The 27,239-nt window shown below is 37.8% G+C and overlaps 2 protein-coding genes and 1 long non-coding RNA gene across 4 annotated transcripts in view; all 3 read left to right on the forward strand.

Annotated features, from left to right (window-relative positions):
- Positions 1-12,201: 12,201 nt before the first annotated feature.
- LOC108626089 (alpha-tocopherol transfer protein) lies at positions 12,202-22,681 on the forward strand. 2 transcript variants are annotated; one of them, XM_026814619.1, is made up of 5 exons: positions 12,202-12,234; positions 18,306-18,576; positions 18,779-18,873; positions 20,223-20,537; positions 21,856-22,681. In XM_026814619.1, the coding sequence occupies exons 1-5, from the start codon at positions 12,217-12,219 to the stop codon at positions 22,210-22,212; spliced, it is 1,056 nt and encodes a 351-aa protein (XP_026670420.1). In that variant the 5' UTR covers positions 12,202-12,216; the 3' UTR covers positions 22,213-22,681. The 2 variants fall into 2 exon arrangements, with proteins under 2 accessions (XP_026670420.1, XP_017882024.1); XM_018026535.2 differs by lacking the exon at positions 12,202-12,234 and adding an exon at positions 14,723-14,937.
- On the forward strand, positions 12,243-14,404 carry LOC113464506 (uncharacterized). Its single transcript, XR_003389360.1, has 2 exons — positions 12,243-13,998; positions 14,082-14,404. It is a non-coding gene; the product is annotated as an uncharacterized LOC113464506 (long non-coding RNA).
- Positions 22,682-22,790: 109 nt separating the features above from the next.
- The window catches only part of Ac3 (adenylate cyclase 3), a 20,671-nt gene continuing 16,222 nt past the window's right edge, over positions 22,791-27,239 (forward strand). Inside the window, exon 1 of the mRNA XM_026814651.1 lies at positions 22,791-24,404. Coding sequence (XP_026670452.1) covers positions 23,853-24,404 — 552 coding nt within the window. The 5' untranslated portion in view covers positions 22,791-23,852. The remainder of the gene's footprint in view (positions 24,405-27,239) is intronic.

Below are 27,239 nucleotides of genomic sequence, written 5' to 3' on the forward strand. Positions count from 1 at the left end.
TTTCATAATGCAGTCATTTTGACTGCTTTTGGGCAATATAGGCATATACTAAGTTTCAGTCTTTCTAGTGTTAAAGACGTATACAATAAAACATGCCTTGCATGCAGTACGACTATGTGTACCCTTTTTGAAAATACAATTAATCGTATACTTCACATTGTCTATAATGCACATAATGAGAAATGTATGAACTATGAAATAGCCTACACGCGCAACATGATGATAAAAATAAACGTGCAACTACTTATAAATTTCTAAATGACTATGCAACGATCGACACCAACTTGGCTCTTCCATGTCTGCGGCGATTCCTCAGCTGCGGAATAACGTTGCGCACGATTTAAAACGGTTTGTCGTTCGAGGCTGGCTTAAAGACGATTCACGTCGCGACTACCGTTTTAATCGAGCCGAGTAATTCAACGACGGAAAGCGGCACTATTCTTTCACGATGAAGCGAGGCTCCATGACTCAGTTGCCGGTCGAATGCGGTTCGCTGCTGGAGTGCGCCGTAGACTTCGCGGAATCCGTTTTAATTATCTACTGTGCGCAAAGCGGATCGTGTGCTCTCTTTAAAAGAACAACGTAGCTGGCGCCCGATTCCCTTCCATGTTCAGGCCTTGTCCAAGAGAAATGAAACCTCTGTTGAATTATCTTCTATTTTTGCTGAACCTAATCTTGTCTTCCTGTTATGCTAATTTTTTCCAATATGCACGCTTTTGCAGAGTCACTCGTTTTACAAGTTTCTCTCTTAAGAGAAAAAGTAAAGAGGTAAAGTTGTTTTCGATGCTCTAACTGTTTCTTGTATGTAAATATTTAATTATTTGTTTGTTTGTTTGGTTTGTATAAAACGGAAGTCGACTGCGTGTTATCGGCCTTATCGACTTTTAACGCGTGCGGCCGGCGCAACGTGACTGGTTTGATAAGCAGCGAATAAGCATCCTATTGTGTACATCGGATATTTATTTCCGTTAAAAAAAAAAAACGGTAGAATGGTACGTTGAATGTAAAATTACAGACAAAATCTACATACCAGAACCGTTGATCCGCCTCCAATTTCAATTAAAATCGGAACTATCAAAAGTTTGAAATTGAATGTTCACATGAATTATATCACAATGTATTATCACACGAGTTATATTAATAATAAGTGTACAAAAGAATCTAAATAAAGGAAGTATTTCTTCACGGTTGCAAGTATGATTCCACGTTAAAACGTAAGAGAGGATCGTCACGCGACGTGCGATCGGTTCTCAATCATTGGTCGAACTATAGCACTTACGTAGTGGGGTCAGCGTTTAACCGGCGCGGCATGGTGTGCAAATTAACCCATTTGCATTATTAACGTATATATACATACAATTTTCTGGTTATTATCATCGAAGTACTTGTACATCAATATTTATTTTATCATTTTTTATTAGATTCTGATTATTTATTTATTCTACTGTAGAGGCGTGGGAAACGAATTTTCCGTTTGATAAAATACTGCAATTTTACTGGACGAAATATTATACTAATTTCTATATTTTATTTCATAACATTTCTGACCGGCATCGCATGATGCAAATAGGTAAGATTCCGTGAGTTATTTTCCTCTCATCCTGCAATTACTTGGCCGCAGAGCGTGGAATTGTTCCTCCATGTGGAAACCTTGTACATGATATGTGTAACCAAAACAGTCTTTCAATTCACATGACTCCATTATTTGTGGTAACTATTTTTAGAAACTCTTTATTCGTGACTTTCGATAGGGAAAGATACGAGATGCGTCGATGCATTTTACAGTGCGGGCTAATAAGCCAATCTGATGCATCAGCTGTACGTCTTATGTGCGTGATTCACGATTCGGATCACGAATAACACGTACAGTACCGATCAAAAGTTTTTTCAACGCTCCCTGAAGTCTCCTAAGTAATTAAAATGTATTTCTTAGTTATATAATCGTCGATTATTATTTTACCTATAAAAACGTGAATAATTATCTTCGAAACATTAAGATTCGATAATCGATAATTATTAATCGAACGTTACACGACGGTTCTATTGTTATAACATGATCTAATATTATTGAAGGAAGACAGTGGCTAAATTAATTATTATTATTTTTTTTTAGTAGAATAATTATATCGAATGCTTCTGTACCCAAAGTCGATAGATTGTTCTCCATACTTTTAACTAAAAATTGTCTGGTAACAACTGAAACCGACTAACTTTGTACATGTAACTATTGTACGTTTCATCCATTTAGAGATGAAATAAAGGGAGGTAGCGTTCCCTGGAGGACGAGGGCAAACATTTTCATCTCGCACCCCTTTTGTTCCGCTCGTCCATTGTGGAATCGCGTGGAATAGACGTCGAAAAAACTGTCGAACGGTTTACGTAACGGCGGACACAGTTCTGTCGCAGCACCGGTGCGGCGTGTCGACCGCAGACAGGAAATGAGGTAAATCCAAACGTGACAAGCAACTTCGTGCCATTCGAAAGACTAAAGTGTCGATTGATCATTTTGGTGAAAGATATTAATGACGATTGTCTTCGTAATTGTCACAGCGCTCGTTTCTCATAGAAGTTAATTCCATATGGAGAATGACAAAACGATCCAATTTTTCCACAACGCTTTCTGTTTTACATTAAATGGAAAAGAAATTACAATTGCTAATCAGTTGAGAAAGATACTACGATAATAATTATTTTCTATATTGCAGTGCCCGTAGGACGTTGAGAAATCTTGAATCGAATTAGATTTTTCTGTAGCATTTCTTGCACATCAACGTTGGAAAAGAATTACTGCCAGTTGCTTGAGAAAAGTACTATAATAATTATGTTTTATATTCTTGATCATCTATTGATGTGAACTAAGATCTTGGAACCTAGTTTTTCAGAGCATTATTTCTTTTGCATTAACGTGCACTTTGATGTAGAAAAGGAGTTATAATTGGTAATCAGTTGAGAAAGACAGTACGACAATAATTATAGTGTTTTTCTATACGCACATAAATACTGTAATAAGAAGTACAATTAGTTTAATCGTACGCGTATCAATTTTATGAATCTTTCAAAGAAACGTTAGAAGTAGAATAATCGGAGTTTCTTTATATCATTTTCTTGTTAGTGTTAAAGTAGAATTACACGAGCGTGCGAAGGACGTTCCGAAGAAGAAAATTAATGAACCAGCTAGTGGACGCGAACAGACAGTGTTCGAAATGAAATAGGAGGATCCAGACTTTACGTAAGCAAGTTGAGTGTTACTAAATTCAGAGTTTCGACGCGGGAATTTGTGGTCGACGTCCAAAACCGATCCTGTCCCTTGGTAATAGAAACGTCACACCGTTCGTTGGCGTTGAATGGCTTAATTAATTCAAAATACGTTTCAAATAATTGAGACACGATAATCGGTGCTACGTAACTCGGATATCAGGCTGTCGTTTACATATTGCATATATTTTTGTATCAATACGCGACAGATAAACAGAATCAAGGCTTTTGTGCTAATTCAATGAACCTTTTTAAGAAATTTGATGAATTGTGAAAGTGTAACAGTTGTTCAGCGGCGTGGCGATTAATTAAGTGGATCGAATAACGTATTTGGTGTCACAGAAAGGCCGATCGAAAGTGCGGAAAGAAGGGAAAGGGATCAAGGACGGCAATTAAAATGGCAAAGAAAAATGTTAAATTCCAGGAATTGCGTAACCTTTGGCTTAACGCCGGCTCACCTTATTTAATAATCAAGCACACCCGTCCCGACGACGAAACATTTCACGGTGGCTGTCTCAATCTTACGCAAACGTGTTTATTTGCATAGAAAAATGAACGATTGTAAACCGTGAATGTAAACCTGCTGACCTTTGCACGATGGAAAGGAAATGAAACGGATGTGTCGTAAATCTCCCCAAGTGTTCATACGTCTTGACGGAATGAAAAAAATTAGCTCGTCAGAGCTTAAACCCATGAGCGCTTGGCGAACATTCAGTTTTCAGATGACGAAACTGACAGGTTGTGTCAAGCCGGAACAAACTTGTGAGTTCGCTCTTTAAACTGTCTTTCAAATGTTTGTAATCGAATCACGGTTTAAACATTGAATACTCAAGTAATTTAAATGTTAATTAAAAATTCAGGGGTCTCGAGGCGACCGGTTAAAAATGTGAAAACCCTAAATCGACTGCATTACGAAATCGAAGGTTGACGAGGTTCTCACTGTGGCGACCTCGAAATGCACCGGCGACAAGAAAGCCCCGCTCGAGGTAAACCTCTTCCACGATCAGGGTCGGGTCTCCTTTTTTCGGGAGGATAAAAATGGCTCGACGGTTTCGAAATAAGGCGTGACCGGACTGGGAACGCTGGTATTCACGGGAGATGGGGCTGGGGAATTTAGAAAAGGGGATGTTGACCTGGGTCAACGTCGATGCCATTGGCTGGTCGGGTCGATAGACCAATCCTGGGATTGCAATGAAACTCTCTTCTCGGAACTCGTGGCTTCCTCGGGTTTATTATCGAGGAAATCGGCAACGGGATTTACAGATTTGTTGCAGGATCTAACTCTGTTTACAGAATATTCGATTTCGAATCACATTTCAACAACACGTACACAATTAAAGCAAAATTCTTTGAGTCTTTAAAAGGAATCCGTGAATAGCGTAGATAACTTTATATAAAAGTTTATGTGAGCAATACACGAATTATAAACTGGAATTGAAGATTAAAAACATCAAAGATCTTAAATCGAACCTGAACTGGTTAATACATGAACGTATTAAAAATACCAGAGATTGGGAGGTTCAATTTCAAGGTTCCATCCTTTAAATCAATGGGCCACTCTTTTGAATGGGAACTCGTAAATCGAGACAATCGATTTCGCGTTACCATTTTTCTCTACCCACGCGTGTCAATATTTATCACCGTGATTTACGAGAGGGCTGAAAGCAAGGGTTACTGGCACGGACCGCCGCGCCGCAATTCGGGCCACGATTCCACTTGGGTTAGGCGCATCGACCCGTTACAATTGGCCGTCGACCAAGAACTTCAAGAAAAAGGGTCCAACACCTCCCTCGGTAACATTATGCTCTGCATAATCTCGATCTTTAAAAATGAATATTGAAGGAAATAAAAAAGATTAGATTGCAATCTTAAAAACAGGAAGAAATACAACATGTCCTTCAAGATTATTATTAACAGACTGAATATTGCAAAATGCATGAAATTTTATTGATGGGACAACGAGATTCTTAAACGAATTTCTCAGGGACGATGTAAAATATTAGTTTTCATTCCAATGTCTACTAAGCGTGAAAAGTGATCTGGAATAATTCGATTCCCCAGTGTTTGTAAGAAAATTGCGATCGTCCGTTGGAACATTCCTGAAGAAGACCATCGATCGCTTCTGCAAACAACTGGCAGTGGACCAAACGACACCCATCCCTTCTTAACATTTTCATCCGGCGAAGATTCGTTAAACGATATTCTAAATTCCTTTTTCGTTTTTACCGCAATTAGGGTAGCAGAGATTAACATAGATAAGCGAGCAATTCACATTATTGTACACACGAAGAGAATCGCTCTTGGCAGCTCGCCTTTTGTGCCGGATGTTAATTACTCTCTGCGATAACCGAGCCTAATTCCACGAGTCCAGATTATTCAGTCGTGAAAGAAAAGAGAACTGGACCGAGTGGGTGGAACAATCCACGAAATAAATGGAAAATGAAGAGAAAGAGACGCGGGAAAAAGAAAGGACAGATGAAGAATGATGAAAGTTCCTAAAAGTTGCGGAGGACTTTGATTAAGCTCTTGAAGAGAAATCATTCTCAAGATGAAGAAATGCATTTTGTTGTTCCCAGGAAAATATTTAAAGAGAAAGGAAACGACTGATTAATAACAATTTATAGGAAGAGATAATTAAAAGCAAACATCTTGCAGAATTTCTTCCTGTTGTGTGTCAACAATTACGTCATTGGCTTTAAGGTTTGCTTCGAACAGAACGTGATGGACTATTACATCGAGCTGTGATGTAAGAAGTTTTGTTTTATCAGCACAAAATTCGACACAAATATTATCCATCGTTCGACAAATCGGTAGTGGCCTTGCAATAATCCTTCTACCGACAGCAATTTTACTCGTGACTCACAATCATCGATGTTCCTTTTTCAGTTGGATTACCATTTTATCGTTGCATTCATTACAGTCCATTCGGCACTGTTTCGTTGACGTCATTTATCAAATAAAAGATGCTTTTAAATTGAAAATAGGAGATTTGTAATGAAAATTTCAAGTAGAAAGTGAAATGATGATATAGCATCCCAAAAATGAAATGAGTACTCTTTCAGATTTTATATAATATAATTATTAACATGAATCGAATCTAATAAAAATGAACAAGAAAAATTGTAACGAAGACTCTGTAAATAAGGTAATAGAAAATGAGTGAAAACTCGGTGAATGCGTGAGTAAGAGGCGATCTCGGTCAGCTGAATTGCGTGCAAAATCGTGGTCACGCAACGAACGTGCCACGGTCGCGGGGAGAAACTTGGCTGGCACATTCGTAAGACGCCCACTACGAAACGCACACGTGCGATGAAGACAAAGAGGATCGGTCGCTCGCTATTTTGCATCTATCCTGGACAACGATCCGTTCTGCCGTTGGAAAAACACCAGTGCCAGATGTTTTCTCAAAACTCGTCCTCTAACGTGCTGTGCAGTGCAACGTGTGTGCAATATTTTCGTCATCCGAGCTGATCATTTCGCAGTTGCGTAAATTGGTTTCAATCAAATACACGTTTCTCTTTTCGCAAATTTTCCCCAGCAGTGGAAACAATATTTAAGTGACTATTTCAACGAAAAACGGTGCTTGTCGAATGTTACATAAGAATTAGTACAAATTATTATTGTAATATGTACATATACTTATTCATTAAATATTCAAAGCGTTTTACTAAAAGTATGAATACGGACGATCATATTTCATTCAAATTCGCTAAATTTGCATTTTTTTTAATGCTTTTTTTTCACAAAACGATCCTGTTTCATCAGCGTGAAATGATTAGTATGCGTCATAACGACCGATTATAATTTCAAATCGGATGTAAATTTCCGTTCACAAAAAGCGCCAGAAAAACTCTCAAGCGCGTTCGATTTGCATACGTTCGTTCGATCGAGTTTTTGTCCCGAGCAAAATGCGTCTGACCACGACCGTTGGCTCTCCTTAACGCAGATCCATCTCTCTCTTTCAGGAATTAATAAACTCGTTACATTGAAATGAGGACAATATATTCGATGTGCACAATCTTACAAATTATTGTTATTAACGTGAATGTTATGACAATATTTAAAAGTAGACTATATTAAGATTGTATTTTTGAAAGCTACACTTTATATGTCATTCTGTATAAAAATTCAAGGTCTAGGATAAAATATCGAACAGTGTGCATAAACCAGGCAGGTTTCAACATTGGGAAAACCAATTTTCCTTATTATTCATCCTCGGTGAATGTGATGTATTGAAATGCACTTGGTGATAATAGTACTAATCACTCCATTGTTTGTGTTTCATGAATGGATGTGATAATTCAAAAAATAGGCTACCCTTTTGTCGAGTGACCAATGCCTGTTTACTTTGAAATTTCAGGGCACGAGCCAAGGGAGACTTAAATGTCATGTTAATGTTAATATCAATGTTGAGATTTGGTGTTCCAGTAATTAGAGAATGGTCAATGATTGACGTGACAAAATTATTAGCACTTTTACTTTTGAACGATGAAGATGGAAACATTTAATTAATTAATGATAGACATTTTCACATAATTCAAGATTAAATCACCGTTTTTACTCACGTTCGATCAGAGCCATGGCTACACATCCAAGTCCCACAGTTTCTCAACGACAATTCACTTATGTAAAATTCAGTCGAAGGTGCACAGGATTTGTAAGATTATTTAATTACTGAGAATGGACCGGAAGAATCTTACGATGCGCGTCGGTACGAAAAACGAACGAAAATGCGACGGCCCCGGGCCCCGGGGCCCGCTCTTATACGCTTGCCGTTCAGGGTCGGAATGGTAAAACTCAAACCGTTTTCCGTGAACGCGCGGTGACGCAAGGGGCGAGCTCTTTCGGCTGCCTAACGCTTGCACTCGCCCCGAACGAACCTCGTACCATCGTTTTATGCATTTAACTAACGTTGACTAATCATTCCGCTCGCTTTCGTGTCAATATGTCACAGTTAAAAAGTGTGAACCTTAATAGACGTGTGCAGTATTTACAATGCAGTATACGTAATTCGTAGGATCGTGTCTAAAAATATTCATTGCGATCTTCAATAAAATCTTCTGTTCAATTTCATTAATTTATGCATGTTTCTAATATAGCATTCATCGAAAAATTTTGGTTATTAATTCAATTTCATATTGATTAATTATCTAACTATATGATAATGGTATTTATCGAGGTTCAATATAAAATTTTTCTAATTCTAATTATTGCGCTCCAATCTGCCCGTCCATTTCCCAACGAAATTCTTCTCAAGTGCAATTTCCCCTTCTATCTGCGACTCGGAGTCTCATTCATCTCCTCGAAACGGGTCTCGTTCGACTCCCACTCGATCGGCTAATCCCATTTCCATTTCAACTCCAACCCAATTCTGCCGCGAAATGATTTTCCGAGTTTTCGCGCGATTCATCAACGACGCATTGACAATTTAAGGCAGTCGGGAATCGGATTACAAAATACGACACGATTCCTAATTACGTTACGTGTTCATTTTTTTCTGTTTGGAAAGAAGTGAAAATGTGATGTTGGGAAATCGGTGTAAGTGCGAGGGGAAGACGGCAGTGGATCATCGACTCGATAAAATTTACATGATTAATACGTGTCAGCAATGTTTGACATAAATAATGATAAATTATTGCTGAATTTGCATCAACAGTGATTACAGGCTGTAAGTGCACTCCAATTATTATGTAACACAGATAATCGTTATCATAAATAACATAAATCATTATAATTATTATAAATAATAATCATTTATTATTATTATTATAAATAATAATCTTTTATTATTATTATTATAAATAATAATATTTTATTATTAATTATTAGATATTTCTACAATCACATACACAAAGAATTTGCTTGTAAACGGTCATTTCTTAATTATATTCACAAGTTACTCCGTTTACCTGATAATTGAGCATCTACTTAAACGTTCCTTTAAAACCGTACGTTTCATCTTAATTTAATTATCACTCTAGTTGTGAATGAGTTACAGGAATTCTCTAGTGATCGCGCCACGACTGCAGAATTTTTAGCCGACCTAAGCATGTTTTAATCAGACACGTGTCCAGAGGCAGGCTCGTGCGACTAATAACTTCATTGCGCGACGAATCGGTTGCTACAACTTTTTAATTAACGCGTGCCTCGTTTTCCGCTCGGTCGAGTGCGAAACTCCGATTGTTGTCCGTTCCGTCGCGCTACAATCGATTGAAGATTGCATGCACGCGCAACTACGCGAATACATTGAAGATCGAGGAAAAAGCTTACAGCATAATTCAATCATCTGAGATGACTCGTAATTGTGATTATAAATTAACAATTAATTCCAGGATTCTCAAATCGTATAATTATAAGCTTTTTTTTTCATGTAAAATCTAATGTTCAAAAGTTAGTTTAATTTAGATAATCGAGAAATCATGCGTGATAGTAATCAAAAAACGGTTTTGTTTTAATTTATTTCAGCGCATAGTTATCGCGATCATCCGGTGGTCAAGGTTAATTCAGGCGTCGCGAAAATGTCACGGACGGATTTTGAATGAGAAAACAGGCGCCGCGGTAAAGTCATTCAAGCATTATTACGATACGCCTGATAAAATAAGATAATTTTTGATAATATTTTATTAATATTTTTGATAATATTTTGATAAACCTACTAATCAAGACATCCTTATCTTTAATATAGATAAATTACATCAGATACAAATTACATATACGCGATATTTAAGCGAGAACGTTTTTAATTTTAGTAAAATTACTTTGGCGAACAGAAAGGATTTGATTCAAAGTTTATCCACAAACATTTCATTCATTCACGAATCTCCTGTCACTCACAACTTCCATTGCTGATACCTAAAATCTAATTTTGTTACACTTTGAAACTTCCACTGTTCACATGTTGCCAAGTCATATATCGATTCATAATAGTCGACCACAATTACGTTTATTCATCAATGATAGTTAATTACACGAATTAGATATAAAAAGATATTTTTATAACACGTCACTTTGACATTTATGTAATAATGAATGACATAAAATGATATCTTATGTACAATATAATTTATTACTTTGTTCGACAATAATCAGCGATTAATACGCAATACAAACGTCATATAAAATGTTTCAAATGCAAATAGCGCTACGAGAATTGTAGCGAGCGTTTCCAAATAATTGACGTTAGAAAATTGCCGTGACACATTCTGCACAATCGTTCATCCACTTTTCCACCCACTCACTGATACCAGGATTCACTCACCGAGCTAGAGCTGTCCGCCTGTGAGTCCAGAAGAGGAATGGGATGATCGACCGGGCGGCGGCGATCGACGATGCGAGACGTGTCAAACCAAAATGAAATGTCGCGCGTTAATGTATGATGTATAAACGAGGCTGTCCTCCCCTTTATAGACACCGTCGGATAATCGTGGCTCTTCCCTCCTCGGTTCTTTCCCCCTCTCTAGATCGATCGATCTATCCAGCGATGATCGAGACGAAATGATCTTTGTCGGTCAGGAGACTAATGGAGCGACCTGTTTATCAGCCATCGCGTTTAAGGGTGGAAGAGATGTTTGTTTATCGAAGGGTGCGGCCGGGATCGGGTTATGGGTGATTATAAATAAAATCGACGTGAACTTGGAAACGGGACTGTCGTCGCTGTTGGGGTGGGTCAGGGGTGCGTGATCGATCGCCTCTCCCCTACGTCGCGGGGAATTATCATTGTGTGGGTGAACCATGCGTGGGCGCATATGGAGACACTGATATTGGAAGGTAAGATGTGAATGTGAAATCGATGAGAAATTGTCAAATGAGTGGGTATGTAATATTTGTAAAACATTTCCGATGTTAATGAAGTTTAAATTGAGAAAATAGTATATGTATTATTATACATTTAATACTTTTGTTCATTATATGCAACTTTTATATTTATGTATATCAAAATTTTTCAATAAAATCTGCAGTCTAGTAAAAAAATTTTATTTTCTTGAAGAATTGTTTTTTAAAAGGAAATTTATTTTCGATAGAACCAATATCAAGCAAAGGATTGTACAAGACGACATTTAAACTGTGTATTATTAAAAAAAATTTGTCTTAATTCGTTTGATAGAAGATTAATCGACTCGGTAATTGCCTTGACTCTAGACGTAAACATATCGATTACAATGAGAAATGATCGTTACATACTTAATCCTCGATGACGAAAAACGTTCTCTAAATTGATCACGTTGAAAAAATTAATTTATGGAAATTCGCCGAAAAAATGATGAACATTAATTCGAGGACGCCCTGTACGTCAAGTGAGAACAAATCCGCGGTTAGTTCTCGGTGTAAAGTTCAGTTCGATCTCTGACGCTAATATAAAATTATGTTAATAGTTCCGAAGAAAAAGGAACGGTAACGAAATACTTAGAACGGAATGACGATGTATTTTTTATTCACAATCTATTTTTCATTGTGTTTATGCGTATATTATGTGTATGTACATGAAAGGATTTTTTTACAAAATTCAGATAATAGTCGATTTGTTTTGCAGCAAAACTTTGAAGATTAATAGTACAATATCAGACTGATGCATATTTACAAACCTTAAAGTCTGTACATAATGCATGAACAGTATGCAAAGTTTTTAACGTGTTGCGAAGAGCTATTGTTAGATAAGTTGAATTTTTAATATGGTAATTATTGTTAATTCGATTTATATTAGATTTTAATTATTTAATTGGAATATACGTCGAGACAAATTGGAACGGGAACGGGAGTAATGCTATATTAAGCCTGTGCATAAAGCCTACACATCCAGCGGTATTGTTTCAGCTCCTCCGCTGGCAAAGGCGTTTGTTTCAAAGGAGCACGTAGCTCGTTGGGGACATTCATATTCAGTGACCGTGTCGTCGTGAAAAGGAAGGAACGACGCGTTTAGTTTAGTAGTTTTCCAGTTTCGAGCTTCATGAAAACGTGTGCGTGATGATAGAAAAAAGACATGTAAGTCGCACACGCACAGCGTTATACGTACTTCGAAGGCTCTTACAATTAGTATAGAAACGATGTTTGCGGCTGGACACGACTGCGATTATTCTTAACTATGGAAATAGTGACAAATATCGTCACCGTTTAGATGCAAATCTAACTCGTTTTGTTTATTACATTCGATTTTAAGACTACTTACTTTAGCAAGTAACGTTCGATAAAAACGTAACCACGTGTAAATCACATATAATGTGAAGATCATTTATCTTATTACGTGTAGCACAAATCATGTTTACATAATTTTTAATAGCCATCAATTTACTGATTAAGTCTATAAGAAATATTTCTTTTCTTTTAACTTTAACAATAAGAGTAGACAGATTTTTGGCACACGTTTTCCTATTCTAATTAAGAAAGGATGGAAACATTGAAGACACGTTTTGGTAACGAGGCTCGTTGTAAAACTTGAATTACGTTGTTGGTTTTTATGATGAGGTACAGTTAGAATTTTATCTAGAATCAGTAGAAGTTAGTTTTTAGAAACAAGACTTGTTACTAGTGAATAAACCTCGACCCCCTGTTTAAAGATGTTCCGAAGGACAGTAACGAGTCGAGTATATGAGACTAACGTTTGGCAATTATTCATCCTTGTCCATGAATCTTATTTTTTCTTCGAATAACTCAGACAAAGTTTAATTAGAAAGTCGAATACAAAATGTCATAAGAAATATTTGTCATAATCTTTATGACAGGATTCGATTTCTCTATACTTGTTCCTACTACTTTAATAATTCTCAGAGCATTGAGAAGATCACGAATCATGACTTGTAATAAATCATCACAAAATATGCAATAAATTTAGAATGACTAAAGAACTGAGATAATTTAGAGAACGATGATATTGAAAACGTGACTATATGCGTGAAACTGTAAAAACTGGTGGGAGCCAAATTATCGAGAAGAAAAACAAAAGTGAATGCACACGTGCAGCTTTTACAGAAAGTAGAACTCTTACTTTCTGCGTGTCCTCCGACGTGTAGCACGTCGATGAGGCTTCCGACTACAGATAAATTTTACGATTTCCCTTTCTAAAGCGTCGTGGCCATTCGACGTGAATCCACCGAGCGATATATGTACAGTACGTAAGTACATGGTGAAATTTATATAACAGGTGATTAATCGTTTAATTCGGAGGCCATTCACACACGCACACGTCCGACAACAACCAATTGCTTCACCTTTCCCGCGCTTTCTGGTCAATGACTCTGGGTAAAGTGGCTCATACATTTTAGGGACTACGATTTCTTGGTAAACAGGTTCTAACGTGCTGCCTTGTGAGCACAATTTTTTACTTGAAAGTTATCTAATCGTGCTGGTCACTGAAACCAGTTTTATTCCCCCTGGCTCGAGTCATAAGTTCACGGAATTCGTTTCTCAAGTAATCTTCTTAAACTCTTCTTCGCTAAAGTACGTAAATAATATACATATATCAACATAATTTTTTGTGACAGCTCATGTTTCAGGTATTTTGTTGGACTGAAGTTCAGAGAATTTTTAAAACAATTATAGTTTTAAAATTTTAGTCTTTTTAAAGTCTGTAAATTATACCATAAGGGGAACTCTAGTTTGCCATCGAAGGATGCGTACATAAATAATTTACAATTCTAGATGCCATTTACGCAAATGTTTGAACAAGTCGAGTTTACTCAGTGATTGCGTAACCCATAGATAGTTACGTTAATAAGAGAAATTAATAAGAAACGGCGTGACTGTAAATAAGTAAGTGCAGTACCACAGTTTCAGTTAAATCGATTTTAATTACAATTGATGACAGATATTTTAATAATTTCATTCTGTCTAAGATTGTTTACAGATTCATTTTCGTCGCTGTCGTGTTTCTTGATCCTCAATTTCAAATTTCTCAGAACTCGCCTCTCAGGTAAACTTCATTAAGCGAACGGATCCAACGAGCAGCTTATCCAGTCATTAAACGTCGAGCAATCCTTGAAACTAAATCAGCGCTGTTCTGGCTAGAGATTAGCTTCTCCGAGTCCGATGAATAAAAACGGACGGGCAAGAAAAAAAACCCTTTCAGCTAATTTCCTGTTCACCTTGGACTTCATTTAAATAGGGACGTTCACTGATAAGAATGATTATGTAATTCTAATAAGATTTAAAACATTAATCAAAAGTTATCATTAATTACAATTCCATCGTTAATTCCATTAATTCAACCATTTAATATTTTATAATTCGTTAATTCAACCATTTAATATTTTATAATTATTCAAATAAAACATATTATTATTATTCTTTTATCGAAGAGAATTAAGAATAATTAATCTCCCTACCATGAATTCGTAAAATTCAATGTTCATTATTAAAATCGCTTAATAATTGATTAAATCATTTTTAATTAGAATCTCTCGAACGGTTCAGAGAATCTATTTAGTCTCGGATAAAGGACTTACTTTGAATGGTGTTCAGCGGTTGTCAGGTCATCCAGGAAGCGTGTATTAAAAGTCAACGTTCCGATTGTGCCACAATCGGTGTGCAACTTTCTCGCTCGTGGATTTCCAGCCACGGAAGGAGCGTAAAACCGGCCCGGTCGGTTCCCCATCGTCATTCGCGAGTCACAGTACACGAAGGTTCGCGCTAGTGTTCAGAACCGCGCGTCTCGTCCTTGGCGCTCAGTCGAAACCAGTTCAGTTTGCTAGGGTGAGTACCTTACCACATCATACACTAAATACTCGCTACCACAAAGGTTTAACTCAATTCCAAAACGCGAACGTATTCTCAGTTTCTCAAAGATTGGGCCAAAGGCTGGATTTGTCTATTTAACGAGTGAGTATCGCTTCTCAGGGATCATTTATACTTTTTTTAATAATTCCATGATTCGTGTTCTTATGAGAATTTTTTATAACACAACGTAACAGCATTTGTGAGATCGAAGTACAAGAATAATATATTCTGTAGTTAGAATAACAAGTTAAATTTATTTTTGTGATCGCCTTATTTGTAGTTAGAATAACAAGTTAAATTTATTTTTGTGATCGCCTTATTTTAAAATGAGATTACATCAGAGACAATTTTAATTTCTAAAACCGTATATTTCACAGATAAAATCACTAATTTAGATAATTATCTTCTTTTGATACAATAAAAACATGGTCGTTAAAATATAAAAATTCTGAGAAATAATTTGAATGGAATATTCTTAATAAGAGTGACCCTGATTGGTAAAACGTGTGGCGAGAGTGATAGTATTACGGCAGCGTCTGCCACATCAGAGAAAGTAATAATGAATCTCTCTTACATATGCACCTGTCTGCAGTTGCATCAACGGACGCAATCAAGTACACATTTGAGACCTTTGAAAGAAATAGACATTTCAATCTATTTTTAGTTCTACGCTTTCTTCATTTTGTTTGAATCAAATTCATGTAAACAATAGACAAAATTATTTAATTATCCAACTTGATTGACTGTGACTTGATTTTTATTTTACCTTTGCTCTGAGGATTTTTCCTATTGGGTTTTAATTCCTATTTCTGTGAAATGAAACAAGACAATAAATGATATAAATCAAATTTACTCGAAAATGCTGCATACTCTCTTATCCATTTTTAACTTGTATTTACTCAATGCCCACTTCTCTATACACTCTTCTCCTGTTTATACATCAAGACTGAAGATCTCGGTTCAGATTGCGCGTAAATTGATCGGCGTTGCACAAAACCGGTTGAGCGTTCGCAATGATTCGAACGAGGAAGTATAAACTCGTGAAACGTTTTCGGGTCGATTCTCTCCTTTTACTTTCTCCTCGAGCGTTGAACACGTGCGTCGCAACGCACCCACGACAAAAGCCGCGGTCGTTAGTGAAAGCATCGAGATGCAACAGGATGACCATGACACATTTCGTAATAGAACAATAATAGTAGCGTTTGGTAACAGTACTACAGCGTTGGCGTGGCTGGCAACGATAGCCAATCGTTCGATTTGATGCGATTCTAACGCAGACGTGTTTACTTTATTCGACTGTTTCACCGTTTAAACAGAACCGACACGTGTCAGTAGTCATTTTTATTCTGAACTAACGTTCAGAAGATAGAAAATTGTCAGCGCAACATTTGATGATATAATTACTTCCGTCCTTTATTGATATAATTAATACACAGAACTCGTTTAAAGAATCTCGATTAATTCACAGGATTTTGAATTTTATTTAATTTTATTAATATTTCTTCTCCTCTTTTACATTGGAGAATTGTCTTTTGAATTCATTCGGCAATCCTGTGGTCCTTGGACTTTCCACTTCCGTTTTACCGGATCTCGTAAACTGTAAGCTGTTCTGACGTCTATCTAAACAGCATGTCATTGTCAGGTGATTCGTGGTCCACATTATGCACGGTTTTACCATTTAATAACTTCTTTCTGACATTTACTTTTTAATATAAAATTCATTATTTTATATGAATGTTCCTCTTCATTCATCTCGTGCACGTCCGATTATTCACATTAATTGACCATCGAAATCTCATCGATGCAATAAATTATTCATAATTTCGCAAGATCTCATGAATCAGATATTTACGATATTGTTATTAATCGAGACATGTTTAGACAAAAATAAACAACCTTGAGACGACGGAGAGAGGCTGTGTACCCTCGTTCCCTCTAACACTAAGGTTCGCAAAGACCGCAGGTAAGAGGGAAAACCAAGGTGGATTTCGAGTCGATGCAACCAGGTCTCTACTGGGCCCAACCGCAGTTGCATCAGAGACCGGCATCGCTGAGCACTCAGTAGTATTCAATCTCTCATAATACCTGCCAATCTCAGCAAAACTCGCTTGAACAATCGAACAAACATTCAGACAGTATTCCGAATTTTCACTTCAATAATCTTGTGATTCTTTGATAAAACATGTTTCAATAAGTGTTCAATAAATCTCTTCTGACAATATCTATTAATTTAAATCTTATATTTGAAACGTTGCCTAAAATCTTTCATAATCCTGTGCAGTAAAATATTTCATAAGTGCTTGAACTCCTGGATTCCATGGGAAAAATTGTAGATGGGTGAATCAGCCACTGGCCTTGTGTATCTTTAAAAGAGAAAGTCGCATTGTGTAGGACAAAGCGAACGGTTGCAACGTTTTGCTTCGCGTGAACCGGAAGGATAGTTCGTTCGCGTCACGTGAACTATGTATCACGTTGTGCGCAGTCAGATAACCGAGTAAAAAACGTAGAATGTAGATAGTGTCATTACTGTGGCTGTGTTTAATGTCGGATAAAAAAGAGGACGTTAGTCTATATGTAAAACATGAATTTCATTGTAGCTCTGACTGATACCTTTTAAAAACAGTAGAGGAGTAAACAGTATCAATAAATAACTTTGTTATTCAACATTACGAGTCAGTATTATAAAATATGTAGATGCAAATGTTTATTTCATCAGTTTTCTATGAAAACTAGTTATTAAATGTACGTCACAGATTGCATACAATTTTAACAAGTGTTGAGATGTATTGGTAGATGAGAAATACGTATACACTCACTGTTTCTTTTTTACTGTCACATAATATAACAAGATTAGAATGATTTATTGGAAATTTCCATACTTCGATCGGTATCCACTTGAATTATATTCTATTACAATTTGATTGCCTAGCAGGTAACACCGTTTTAAGATGATGCACGCTTCATTGCAATTTTATATTAGTTTTTCCTGCGACTAACGATTAGTCATCGTATGTACACATATTTATACCGCAGCCTCTCTTTATCTACGTTCCAAGTATTTATAACCGGAGACCGTCGCGTGCATTTTGCCAAACAAAATCAAAACGTGTACCGCGTTAGGTCTTATCGTGTCCAACCGCAGGCGGCTCGAATTGCGGAATTCATTTGAAAGTCGAAAGCTCGTCGCAAATTCTGATCGACTGTCGTTGCCTGTCAGTGATTAGTTCAAAGGTTATCCTGTTCGTTAGTGAATCAGTCAAATTGTCAGTCATTTACGTTTGTTGACGAGTGCGTTACGAGAAACTTGAAAGCGAATATCATTGGTGACACGCGTGATGCCGCAGGAGAAGAACAGTGGTGTCGGTGATCCGATCCTGAAGGAGGATCGAAAACGTCCTTGCGAGGACTCGCTGAAGAACGGTAGGACCGATGCGGAGGACGTGAAAGAAATGCCGGAGCTCAACGACGACGTGGACGATGAGTTGGACGACGAGCAGGTGTGCTTGGATCTCAGTGAACCTTCGCCGGAAGTGATGGAGTACGCTAGAAGAGAGTTAGGAGAGACCGAGGACGTGAAGTGCAAGAGTCTTGAGGAGCTCAGGGACATGATTTATGGTAATCCGTATAGAACTTAATAGGGGAGTTTATAGTATTGTTCAGTGACATTATAAATGGCGAGACATTTGTGTATTCAATTGATTCTACCATCTTAGATTACGCTTGAGATTATCTTGAGATTTGAAAGTGCTCCTTGTTGTGCTCTACAATGTTTAATTTTAAGGAAACAAATTATTAATTGTTGAATTAATGTTAACAGAGAAAGGAGAATGCTTGCCACATAGAATGGACGATGACTTCCTGATCAGATTTTTGAGAAACAAGTATTTCAACGTGAACAAGGCACATCAACTGGTAAGTTATACATATTATCGCGTTTACAATTTTCATAAAGTAGTTTTATTCTAACTCGTCACGCAATTAGCGTCGCGTATTGATTTAACGTTTGTCAGCTGCGAAGATAAAATGCTTGTGTAGCGTATGATTTGTAAACCGAGTCCACTTGCAATAGTTGCACAAGTATGCCAAGGCAAACTAACCGGTGACTAGCTATTTCAGTCCGATTGAAAATATTCGAGAGGATTGGAGCCTTTTATTCAACAGTAACTCCTGTACGCATTGAACTTCAAATCCATTATCAGGTCTAATCTTTCTCTTTATACATTCCTTATGAATGTATCGAATTTGTAGTCTAATCATAAACGGTGTTATAGTTGAATTATTTAAACCTTGCTTGCAATTTATTCTCCTGACAAATTTTCCTGTATTAAAATCATACAATGTTCTTTATAAATGCTTATTTTAAACAATTTTCTAATTGTTACAATTTCATCGAAAGTATCCATGATTTATTATACATATAATTTATTCAATGATTCCCTGTAATCTTTCAATTAAAATAATCTCTGACGTTCAAGTCTATGAACTGGATTGTACATGAGAAAGAGAGCAACTTATCAGAGCTCTTACAATCTGTCATCAAGATTGAAATCGAATAAACCGGTACTAGAACCAATCGGATGCAGTCTTCTTTTATAGTGCAGCTGCAGGATAATTTTCGGTTAAGTAACTGACGGCTAGCTGACAATAAAATTTCCCGGTTGGAATCGTGTCGCGAAAGGGTGCTCGTTAACGCGAAAACGGATTTCGCGTTTCTCGCGGTCGCGGTCGCAATTTCGCGTGTCGCTACCGACTCCGTCATTAACGGAGTTGATTGCGTTCCCGGGACGCTTTAATATTTACCCTATGCAACCTACAAAACAGTTTGAATAATTGAGTTGAGAATCTCTCTCTGAATTAAAAACAGTACACTCCTTTGAAGCGTCTTCAGCATTGCATATTTCTATATCAAACAAAGCTTCTACAGTATTAATTTCAAGAAAGAAATTTAAAAATTAGCTTTAATCCTTTAATCATTATGACTCTTTATTATACATGCATTTATCTGGTAATAATATATTCACCATATAGTGTCTCCTACAAATTCATAAAATTTACAGTCTGTTAATTATAATTAATCATTTTCCTTTATTTAACACAATATCTGTTGTTGAACAAATATTATTGGTGATGGTATCCTGCCATGAAGAATTCCAAAAAAATTCTTTGAATCACTGTAATATAAACACGCCGTAGTATGCGTAGGCTTAAAAATTAACAAGGCCAAAAATCAGCCCCTTTTTTCTCAAGGGATCTTTCGTTAGATCGTGAATTACTACAACTTCAAAGAGGAACACCCGGAAATCCACCAGGACGTAAATCCTTTGGAGATGAAGCATATCGGTGAGGACGACGTGATGACAGTTCCGGCTTACAGGACTGAATGCGGGCGGAGGATAATGATCTATCGACTGGGCAATTGGGACCCAAGGAAATATTCTGTAGAAGAGATTTTTAAGGCCACTGTTATTGTCCTCGAATTAGGAGTATTGGAACCGAGAGCGCAAATTTTCGGTGGGGTGGTTCTGTTCGATTTGGAGGGCATCACGATTTCACACGCGTGGACCATCACCCCTCAGGTATTATATAAAATCTTTTACGTATTAGAAAATTTACTAAAGTAACTGTTTCTTGTTATAATTATTATAAATAACGAATACAATAGTAATACAAAAATTATAAGACACTACTTAAAATTTGTTACATATTTAGTATATTCTTCTATTAATTGGAAATAACATAATACTTTTAGGCCTCTTATAAATATGAGACAGTCTGACTCATTAAGTGTCACAGAAACTAGTTCATTTTCTTTTTTAATCAGCATAGCTCGTCAATTGTAATTAAGGTCATTCATTACGTAATGTCGTTCATTAATCAATATGCCATTGTATTATCAATTTTAGATATAATAATTAACTGAGACATTGATTTATATGTATGCCAGTAGAAAGGTGCAAAAATTCGCTCCCGGAATTTGATCGAATGAAATCCCGTGGAGCTTTGTAATTTATCTTAGCGAGATCTTAGCCACCCGTACGTCGATCCACTTTCAGCGTTCTTGAAACTTGAACCATCTATAACGGCCTTGAAACTAATAGTCTCCCCCGTTTCGTCTACTATTACGTTTATTCATCCCGAATGGCTGCCCGATGTTAATGGTCCGTCCTTCAAACTTGGACAATCAACCCCGGTCCTGATTCCTTTAACTTTCTTCCGTGTGTCTCGACAGATCATTAATTAAAAATAATCACATTTGCTAGTTACACGCAGCATTCATTTGAAACTGTCTGATGACAAGAATGCTGCTACACTTTGATAAAAAAATCTAGTACTTCTTGAATTAGAACACTAATCATTGTTAGGGAATAATTTTTTAATTTCGTGATTTTTGATACATATATTTCGTTATAAATGTCCAATTAACGATATCTCATCTTTACTCTTTTCCATAATCGCGGTCGAGTTAACCGGGAGAAATCATTAAGAAAGGATTACTCGTGGGTCGGCTTAGCAAGAAGTTGCCAGCTAAAAATATTTAACCCCTGAACCCTCAATTAGAGTCAGGAAGCTTAAGAATATTTAACCGTTATTAAGTAACAGGAGATTTCGATCTTCTATTAAATTCTATTAGTGTGGTCGATCGATAGTGGGTCATTTATTATTAAAAACCAGTCATTTTTATCTCTTTCAGTGGATCTACTATTTATTCTTAACGATGTCTCCTAACAAAAGATCAATTGCAAGTAGTTGTAACTAGTCCTTTGAATAAGAATTTTAATAAAAACATTTTAGACCTTCTTCAAGTGTAGAGAAAAAATAATATTAAAAATTCTTTAATCTTTTTAATGATGAACGTGACTGTCAAGGGTTAAACGTAATTGTGAATCGTTGTAGGTGGCCAATATGGTGATAGCACTAATGGTAACGGCGTTCCCCATGAAAACCCACGCGATACACATCCTCCATCAGTCGTGGGTGTTCGACGTGATGTTCGCAGTGTTCAAGCCGTTCCTGGACGTACGGATGCAGAAGAGGATCTTCTTTCACGGTAGCAACATGGAGAGTCTACACAAGCACATATCGCCCTCACGTTTACCCAAGAGGTACGGCGGTACCAGAGACGAGCTTCCCTACTACAAGTGGATCGACAGTCTCAGCAAGGTGCACAAAATCGTCAAAGAGATGAACCAGATCGGTTACATCATCCCTGAAGAGATTCAGAAACAGCTGGACGAGACGGCCGAAGACTGAATTTCTTCGCGATTTTAGAATTCGATCACTGACGACGCTGACTTCAGCGAACGTTCATTTTCAAACTCGAGGATACGTCGATCCAAAGGTGAAAATAAATGATTCACTTTGTTTCAAATTAATACTGAATTTCATGCAAGTAAAAAATATTAAACGACACCTTAGGTCTGGAGGGTGCATACCGAATCCTGAAATTATTGGCACGATATGTATAAAAAGGTAACAATAATTTTTCATTTCAGGATTTAATTTTGCATTGTTCAAAGTGAATCGAATTTTCACGGACAGATCGATATTTTCTATGAACGCATATTTTTTGTACTGTTAATCATCCCTGGTTGTTGACGCATGCATTTTATACTGAATTTGTTTTCATCCCTGCACACGTTCCGTATATATTATACTTTTGTATTTCGACAATATTTCTACAGTTTTAGAACTAGAGCATTGATTAAACATTCTAAGGAAACGTTGTACCCTTCTTTTTTTATCACGCGAAATTAACGACCCGACAAAAATCGACATTCAATTTCCTGGGAAACGAAGTGTCGGTAGATTGGATCGGAGATTCATTTTCCTGCGAAGGACAAAAGTGAAATAAGTAGACTTTGGAGTTTTATGCAAAGTAAAACAATTCGGATATTACTTAAAGAAACGCGTTTAATCGGTTTTACTGCAACATGCGCTCAGCTTTCGATATTTCGTATATTCTTACGCATCATACATTGCGCATTCTCTAAATGCATAGAATCCACAGTAAGTATAGAAATAAGTATTGTGAATCCTCTAAGAATAGTTTCGGTTTTGACAATTCAATCGATTCAATTATTGAAAAATAATTAATCATGCAGAATGAAGAAGACTGATCGTCCTTCCCTGACATTTTAGTTATATTCTAAATTCGTTTCTGCTATATTTCGACACAGATCCATAAAATTTATAGTGCAGTCGTGAGAAAAAAGGTTCAATGACCCGAAGGCCAGGTGCATAAGGGAACGTCTGATCCTTGGAGAAAACTGGTCAGCAGCTTCAAGGATCGGGTAGAGAGGGATGCGGTCGTAAAAACGAAGGGTGCACCTAGGTCGGTGGTTACACGCGTAGGTAGGGCAGAGTGCGGGCGCAGATAGGGCCTGGCTTTGGACTCGGTGGTTGAATATCGACCGGCTCGTTCGTAGCTGGTCGGGATTCGCATGGCGCAAGCCTGGGATAACGAGGACGAGGTGGCGAACGAGGAGGCGGTGGGAGAGAGTGTGCGCTTCCCTGAGTGAGCGCCGGCAGTAGTAACCCGGCCAGTACCCCGCGCGCGGGTGCAGCTGCATCCCGAGTAAACCGCCGTGTGTGTGAGAGTGCGTGAGAGTGCTAAACGAGGCGTGTGTGTCCTGAGGCCACGAGGGTGGAGCTACGTACCTGCGACCGCACCGTTCGACGTCGTCCAGGAACAGAGTACCTCTTCCACAGGAACAACAACGAAAACAGTTTCAGCTTGAAATGTTCCTCCAACGCTCCGGTCTGCGAACCTGTTCGACGTTCGATTCCTTGATTTAACCCGCGCGGTTCACGGAGTAATGTGAAGGCAACAAAGAGAGAGAGAGAGAGAGAGAGAGAGAGAGAGAGAGCGAGAGCGAGAGAGAGAGAGAGTCATGTTACGGAGACAAGAGACCTCGAACGAGGATTCGTACCTGAGCGCGGGGAGGCCATCGAACCTGCTGCGTACGAGATTTAGCAGCACTAAGCTAGAGTCGCTCTATCGCGCCTCCTCCCTCCAGCAGCGCCGGGGCGGCCTCGAGTACTTCCTGTTCTCGGCGTTGCTCTATGGAGCTCACACCCTCGCAATGCCGGGCCAGGAGCCGCCTGCCTGCGGTCTGACGGCGGTCTGCCTAGGCATGAATCTGGGCCTGTTGGCCTGGGCCGAGCGCAACCCCAAGGCGAAGGACGTACTCTGGTCCGTGATACCTCACGTGGCCTGGAAGCTGTCCTCTGTACACCTCATCGCTCAGCTGTTCCTCAAGTCCAACGGGGTCACGCCTAGGGACGGACTGGGCTGGCTGCTCCTCCTGCTCTACCTCCTGTTCGCCACCCTGCCGCTCAGGTTGTCCCTCTGCGTGCTACTCGCCTTCTGCACCGCGGTGGCATACATCGTCTCCGTTATCTTCCTCTCCAAGACGCCTGAGAAAATACCTATCGATGTTTTGGTACGTTCCCGTTTGCTTTCTTTCAGCGAACTTTCAATAAATGAACGTAGCTTAAAATGTCCATTTTAAAACGAGCTCCTCATGATTTTTCTGGATAAAATCAGACGTCTAACAGTAGCACGAGATATTTTACACAAAACGTATTTTCTTCTTCGTCTCAATTTTAATTGATTCATTTTTATATTCCTATTGTACCTAAATTGTACTGTACTCTACGTTTTCTAAGGGGCGCGATTAAGTACACAAGATGAGAGTTTCCGGGTATGAAACAGGGATCACAATTAAGTTGATTGCGTCTCCGAATTACAATTGCAAATGTAGAAAAGGAAAGATGTTAAACCTTGAATTAAGATGTACAGAGTATTGTATACCTTATAAAGAATCCTTGGGATTTAAGACTTTTTATATTCCCAGCGATTATCCAAGATCGATTATTATTCAAGTTGAAATGCCTTTATTATCTTATATGTATTATTGTATATCTCCAATTGATTCACACCTTTCGAGAATTCCAATTATCGTTTCAATCAGTTTCGTTCTTCTGATTAATTCTTTTTTTAATCGAATACTTGGACAGCGGCGTGTAGATAAAAAACTGTTGCCGCTTGTAAATTCGGTGCGTTGTTGCATTCTTACTCATGCATTTCGATGGATCGATACGCAACATTACGATGCGGCTCACGCCATGGACGAGCAATCAGCAATCCCTTGTAAAAGAACCGGGGTGCTTATACTATCTCTGACTACAAACTGATCAAAAATAAGTGAAATAAATAAATGAAATACATATATTCAATTGTAAGATGCAGTATTTAATATATAGTTAAATTATAGTTAATGGGGATACTATTATATGAAGCTGTGCAACACCGCGATGAAACGTATAGATTAATAGTTATTATATTTTTATTTTATTTAAACGTTTCTGCTGAATATTTTTTATATTAGTGTAGTAATCGGAAACTTTTTCGTCAGGTGTAGGTCGTATTAATTTCTTTCCAGGCTCAAGGACCGAGCCCTCGATTATTTTCTATTCGAACGCCCCTGCGCAACGTTGAATGACTGAACCGAGTCCGCGACACACGCTGTTGCCGTGCTGGTCTGCTATTTTTGAAAATACCAAGCCGTACCGTGGGTAGGGATTGCCAGTTTGCACTCCGCAAGAGTGCGAATTTTAAATAGAACGCTTTTTTCCTACCTTGTTTGATTCGTGGTGACGATCGTGGGTGGACGCCACGGAGGCGTACTACAATAGAAATTGTTGCCCTTCTGTATTCCTGCAACTCGTCATTTTACATGAAAAGCTTGTCAAAACTTTAATACTTGCTGACATCCTTATATCGATTGTATTTTATCATCCCTTTATTAATCCTATTTTGCATGTATTCAATTTATTAGATTTCATGTATACATTTATTCAATGCATTTTTGTCTCTATTCAATTTGTCGGATTTCATGTAGAACTAATTTCGTTAAACGAAATTTTTCAGACTAAGTGTACACAATTATATTTAACCATATGCCAGGACTAGTAACCTGATATACAATGTCGAAGAAAATTTACCAGCTGAACGGTGCAACAAGTTAACCCGGCTGTCAAACTTTCGTTCCTTCGGTTAAAATTTATAGACAGCCATTCACCCGTTTGAATGTCAATTTTTATGGGACAGCCTATCTCGTTCCCGGTTGTAAATAACAGTAATCTCGAGGACTCGCACTATTCTCTATCAACCTCGACTCTGTTAACCAGAGGCTTGGCACACACCTTGCCGGTTGATTTGTTAGGACATCGTGCGTGCGAGTAGAATAATAATTTAACACAAATATATATATAAATCAAATCGTTCAAGAAACACAAGAATTATTTAACAGATATAAAAAATAAATAAGCAGTTGTTTAATTCAACCCCAAGATCAGGAATTGAATGCACGTACTTCAACATTCTATATTAATTCCCACTTGAAAATGTCAAATTGAACTTCTTTAGTCCAGCCCTTAAATCATGTAATAAAAGCAAGTGGCTCAAAAATAAATCGGTGTACATATCATACACGAACCCCTGATCGCTCTTCTAAAAATGTCATTAAGTGGACAAGAAAAAGCCGAGTTCCGGTCTCGGCTTATCCGGGATTTTTAATTAGCGTCCACGAATATATACACAGGGCGTCCAGTTTAGCCCGTCGCTAATTAAAGCGAGGTGGGCGAGGGGATGTACGGACGGAGAAGAAAAGTTGGTAATTAAGAGCGGAACTTCGGCTTCCGATCGATCTTCACGAATTTAGGGTGCCAGGGTTACCATATCGCCCCCGGAACAACGATTAATCGAGCTCTCACGACAGCTGCTAACGACTCGTATCACCGTTTCGTAAATCGCAGACAATTATTTAAGTAAAATAAAACATTTATGGAAATAGTTTAAAAGACGTTTGATTAAATTTATATTTTATGTCTGATAAATAAATTACAGAAGAATTTACAGAAGTGTTGTATCTATAGAAAATATAATAACGATGAATCTGTATTTCTCAGATTGAATCGAGAACATTAGTGTAGAAAATGTCCGAGTGCATGCATCAAATTCATGATTTTGTGCATTCGAAACGAGTTGTTAGACTCAAAATCTTGTAGTCAAGCTCGTAACTCAAAGATCGCTGCATTGATAACACAAGCAGGGTTCCTTTTTAGGTGATCGATGAGGCGAGTTCGTGCACGGAGCAAATTAGGGTTGCGCGACTTATGAATTTTTATTACTCTTGCACGAGGGACGTAAATTGTATGTTCATCGAGAATGGAACGGCGCAGTTGGATATTTTTAAATTGCTATACTGCCGTTC

The sequence above is a fragment of the Ceratina calcarata genome, unplaced genomic scaffold (genome assembly GCF_001652005.2).
Source record: "Ceratina calcarata isolate Rehan_Ccalc_2016 unplaced genomic scaffold, ASM165200v1 scaffold120.2, whole genome shotgun sequence".
Classification (NCBI taxonomy): domain Eukaryota; kingdom Metazoa; phylum Arthropoda; class Insecta; order Hymenoptera; family Apidae; genus Ceratina; species Ceratina calcarata.